We start from the raw sequence: 5,600 nt of genomic DNA, 5'->3' as shown, positions 1-5,600 counted from the left end.
TTGGAGGAGGGGCGGGACTTTTCTATTGGAGGAGGGGGGCTGTTCTATTGGAGGAGGGGCGGGCCTGTTCTATTGGAGGGCGGGACTAGCCTGGGTGTTCCCATGCTGCCTTGCGCGCGATTTGATTCACGCTGCTAAGGCAGCCTGGATACCATGGAGCAAATTTTCGCCTGAGATAGGGAACCAATCACAGAACAGGGGGAAAGCAAGACGATGATGAGCTATGCACAGACGCATTTGATAGACATCCGTGGCACCCAATAAACGGATCTGGGCAATTTTTCAAATCTGAGAAAATGAACGTTTGGTTCCCAGACCACGCCTCATTGAGAAGTGGTGGCTTAGCCAGGCTAGGGCGGACTGTTCTATTGGAGGGGCGGGGCTTTTCTATTGGAGGAGGGGCGGGACTGTTGCGCTCTATTGGAGGAGGGGCGCAACAGTCCACGTCAGTAGCTTGCTTAGGGTCTCTACACATAAAACGAAGCACCAACAACCTAGTTAGCAAATCCGGAGTTTATTACAGAAATTACACAGAATTACGGAATTACACTTTAAGTATTGAATTATTGAATAAGATTATACAATTCTGACTCAGCTTTATATATCTTCCTGACATATACAAACTTAAAGGCCCCTTCTGTAACTCTATTAATTTCTTTGGTGATTTCTCACATTTTTCTCTATGGAGCTCCCCCTACAGCTTTGGAGTGCATATTCCACGAGCATCTCTTTGGTCTTTTCACTGGTGCTCCCATGATGAACATCTAAATAATGAAGCCATTGCTGCTTGTTCTAATAATAATAATAACCGGTGCTTGATGTGCCGACACACACACACACACACTAGGGGGTGGTAGGGGGAGCAGGGAAAGCCGCCATTCTCTCCACAACAAGTCATTTAACCATCACAATGATTTCTAAACTGTTTTATTAAGTTAAAAATGTTGTATAGGGGGCCTTTAATACGTATAAACCTCCAAAACATATGTAAACCTTTCCATTAAAACTACCAGACAGATATGTGAACTGCTCGTTATGTATTTGTAATGCCTGATGATGATGATGATGGTAGCATTTGATTGGTCTGCTAGAGAGACGCTACGCTCTGATTGGTGCTGGAGTGGGTCTGTTTCTGGCCATCATGTTTGTTGCTGTAAAACTCTGCATGATTAAGAGACACATGCTGGACAACGGGTACCACTCTGCAGGTGAGACACACACACACACAAACACACACATATATATATATATACACACACACACGCACACACACACACACACACACACACACACATACACAGACATGTACACACACACACACACACACACACACACACACAGATGAGCATAGCCTGATATGCCCAGTAGTGGCCGGTGGTGTGGAACAAATAATGTATCTGATCCTTGAATTTTTTTTTTTTTCATTTTATTAGCAGATGACTCTGTGAGAAGCCAGTCCCTGCGGTAAGTGAGCTGAAACACACACACACACACACACACACACACACACACACACACACACACACACACAGTTGAGTGATTCTGTATTCCTCTTGTTTCTTTGTTTCTGTAGGACTCAAAGCACCAGGTTACATAGAAGAGAAGCACCAGACATTCCAGATCAGCCCTGAGGACCAACACCATATCAGCCCTGAGACCAACACCAGATCAGCCCTGATCAGCCCTGAGGACCAACACCAGACATTCCAGATCAGCCCTGAGGTCCAACCCTGAGGACCAACACCAGATCAGCCCTGATCAGCCCTGAGGACCAACACCATATCAGATCAGCCCTGAGGACCAACACCATATCAGATCAGCCCTGAGACCAACATCATATCAGATTAGCCCTGAGACCAACACCAGATCAGCCCTACTGCATCTTGAGCTACTGGAAGCTACTGGAATTCATGCATTTCCACAGAATTATTTTTTGGAATCTGATCCCTTATCATACCTGTTCATTGTGACTGTCGCTCAACTTATCTTGACTAAATTCAAGATGGTGGCTTAACTTCCTGAAGGTACTGTCTGTATAAATCGTCTTGTAAAATAAACTACCAGTGCTTTTTCAAAGTTCTCAATGTCTCGTTTTAAATGTCAAGGCCCTCGGAAGTCTACCAATGAAGTATGGAGCTACTTTGAGCCTTGTAAATGGTGTAAAACAGTGATTTATTTGCATGGCTAGCCCGATGCCCGAGGCACCCCCATTGAAAACCTGTTGGTAGCATCGGCTAACTAGTGCCAGATTTCGGAGGGCAGGGGACAAGCCGAGATGAGCTATGAGACATACGTTCACACTCGGTTTCATGTTTCAACACACTTTAGGTCAATATCACCCCGAACTTCTCCTTTAATTTCCTAGTCTAGCAGATTGGGAAGTGGTTGTTGTGAAAGTGAAAATACGACATGAATGGCAAACAAAAGTTAAGGTTACTTTTGACATAGTACAATGAATAAAACTGATGCTCTGAATACTTTCTTTAATCGCAATTTGGATTACACCTGCTTTTAACAGGGGGAAGTTTTTCACTGGAAAACAGACGTGCGCTGTTTTCATACATACAGTATAGAGGAATACCTAATCAATCATACATACAGCGGAATACCTCATCAATCATACATACAGCGGAATACCTCATCAATCATACATACAGCGGAATACCTCATCAATACAGCGGAATACCTCATCAATCATACATACAGCGGAATACCTCATCAATACAGCGGAATACCTCATCAATCATACATACAGAGGAATACCTCATCAATCATACATACAGTGGAATACCTCATCAATCATACATACAGTGGAATACCTCATCAATCATACATACAGCGGAATACCTCATCAATACAGTGGAATACCTAATCAATCATACATACAGCGGAATACCTCATCAATACAGCAGAATACCTAATCAATCGTCATTAGCACTTCTCTTCCCCTGTGTTTACTCCCACGTGTCCCTCACTCTCCCATAATGCATCAGTAAAATAAGCGCAGATAGCCATTCCGCACTCCAGTGGCACGCAGAATGCGCTTTGATACATGTGCGATCAGTTCTGTACATAAGATGCTTTTTTAAAGGAGAAATACAGTGAGTTTTCACATAGATCTCCGCTTCTCGATGTCACTGAGTACTGTCGGCACGAAAACAATCGGTTTTACCTAGCTTGAGTTGCTACAGCCAGCAGCTAATGAAGCCAGGCAGCAAACACCGCTACACTCAGTGGGCATGTACCGGTACATGCGAGCTCGTGTACATGCCCCCAGAGTGTAGCGCTGTAGCTGCCTGGCTGTAGCCATCAAAATAAAAGCTTTTTAAAGTTATCCTTCCTCATTTAAAAGATTTTTAAAGTTATCCTTCCTCATGTTTTAAATCAATTTAGCCATTATAATAAAGGCTTTGTAAAGTTATCCTTCCTCATTTTATAATGAATGCTTTGTAAAGTTTCCTCATTTTATAATGAAGTCTTTCTAAAAAGTTATTTTTACTCATTTTATAATAAAGGCTTTGCACATTCGTGTTGCCAAAGCAGTCATACAAAGTATGGAGGGAACATGGAATAAGACACAGAAAAACTATATACTATATATATATACTTATGTCTATGTATATACACATAGACATAAGTATAGTATATAGTTTTTCTGTGACATAAGTGTACACTATATCACAGTATAACAATAACAACACAGAAACATAATATATATACACACACACATACACACACGCATATACGTACACATATACGTACATACATGTGCAGATGAGCATAGCTTTAGAACAGGACAATATATATATATATTCTCTATAGGGATAAGAATATAAATATAAATAAATGAAACAAAATAAAATTAAGTTATGCTAGAGTCGCTCAGCTTATGACAGTGTGAAATGTATCTTGCTGCTAGAGGGGCTGAATGTCCCTCTCCTTAAAGGATAGCCAGTTTTTCATGTGTGCCCATGGCTTCAAAGTTTGGGTAATATGTTTTAAGACTAGGGAAAGATGCATCTCTTATGTCTTTATATTTATCACAGTGAAGAAGATATTCTTACCTCTTTGGGCAGCCAGGTTTTCCTGTGCCTGCCTGTTTCCACTGTAAGATTGTGGTCACTTAGCCTGTACTTGGTCAGGATTTGCTTCTGCTTCATATCTCTGACAGAGGAGAGATAGTCTGCCCATTTATATTCTCGATTTAGGGTCAGATAGAAATTCATTCTGCTTTGACTGGTAGTTTGATTTCTCCAATGTTCCAAATAGTGTTCTTTTGCTTGTTTGATGACATTTTTGACACTAATTGCTGATTTGGAAGCAGTACTGGTCTGAGCATGTTGTATATTAGTGTTTGTTATGGAATTAGTGAGCTTCAGTACCAATTGGCACAAGGGGCTCTTATCAGGGCTCAGTTCCTGGGTTTTTTGGGCCTCAAAATGGAGTGTATTTTTGGGACTTGATTTTAAATGCATCCAGAATTTCAGTGCTCGTTTTTGGATAGGTGTTGCCAATGGGTAACGGCCTAATTCTGCCCTACATGCATTGTTTGGTGTTTTTGTTTGGACTTTAAGTATAAATTGACAGAATTCTGCATGTAGGGCTTCTGTTGGATGCTTGTCCCATGCAGTGTAGTTATGCATGCTGAGTGGACCCCAAACTTCACTTCCATACAGCGCAATAGGCTGTATTATGCTGTCAAATAATTTGCACCAGATTGATATTGGTATATTTATATTGTAAAATTTAGATTTCATTGCATAGAGGGCTCTGCAAGCCTTTTCTTTTAGAGCATTCACTGCCATGCTAAAGCTCCCCGATGCAGTTATGATCAAGCCCGGTAAAGTGTACTGCATCGCGGTGATCTAGGGGTGCTGCCTAGATTGAAAGGGTATCTGTGTTCCTGACATCTGGGCTTCTTTTGGAATATCATAATGTTTGTCTTTTTTAGATTTACTGTCAGGGCCCAGTGCTGACAGTATTTCTCTAGCAGGTCTAGGTGCTGCTGTAGTCCCTGTGCAGTGGGAAATATCAGCACCAGGTTGTCTGCATAGAGGAGGAATTTAATTTCTTTTTCTTTTAGGGTAAGGCCAGGAGCTGTAGACTGTTCCAACTGCACCGCTAACTCATTGATGTAGATATTGAACAGTGTTGGACTGAGGCTACAGCCCTGCCTCACCCCTCTTTTTTGAGTGAAGTATTCTGTAATTTTGTTGCCAATTTTCACAGCATTTCTGTTTTCAGAGTACATTTCCTTAACTAATTGGTAAACTTTACCCCCTATACCGCTTTGTAAAAGTTTATAAAATAGTCCTTCATGCCAGATTGAATCAAATGCTTTTTTGAAATCAACAAAACAAGCAAATATTTTTTGTGTTTGGTTTACATGTTTAGTTATTAGGGTGTGTAGGGTGTAAATGTGGTCCGTAGTGCGGTAATTTGGAAGAAATCCAATTTGACTTTTGGTGAGGACATCGTGCTCCTTAAGGAAGGCTACTATTCTTTCGTTGATGATGCTGCTAAACACCTTCCCCAGACTACTGTTCACACAGATGCCTCTAAAATTATTATGACCGCCGCGCAGCGAAGCGGCGGTCATA

At 41.5% G+C, this 5,600-nt stretch overlaps 1 protein-coding gene across 2 annotated transcripts in view; it reads left to right on the top strand.

Moving 5' to 3' along the window:
* The window catches only part of LOC125296693 (transmembrane protein 273-like), a 6,278-nt gene extending 4,293 nt beyond the window's left edge, over positions 1–1,985 (top strand). The window contains exons 3-5 of one of the 2 annotated variants that reach the window (XM_048246738.1): positions 1,092–1,208; positions 1,437–1,464; positions 1,574–1,985. In XM_048246738.1, the coding sequence (XP_048102695.1) occupies positions 1,092–1,208; positions 1,437–1,464; positions 1,574–1,631 (203 nt within the window). In that variant the 3' untranslated portion in view covers positions 1,632–1,985. Of the gene's footprint in view, positions 1–1,091; positions 1,209–1,433; positions 1,465–1,573 lie in introns of both variants that reach the window. The other variant, XM_048246737.1, reaches the window with a different exon arrangement.
* The last annotated feature ends 3,615 nt before the right edge of the window (positions 1,986–5,600 follow it).

The sequence above is a fragment of the Alosa alosa genome, chromosome 6 (genome assembly GCF_017589495.1).
Source record: "Alosa alosa isolate M-15738 ecotype Scorff River chromosome 6, AALO_Geno_1.1, whole genome shotgun sequence".
NCBI classification, from domain to species: Eukaryota; Metazoa; Chordata; class Actinopteri; order Clupeiformes; family Clupeidae; genus Alosa; species Alosa alosa.
Note: the sequence above shows the minus strand (reverse complement) of the source record. Positions and strands in the feature narration are given on the sequence as shown.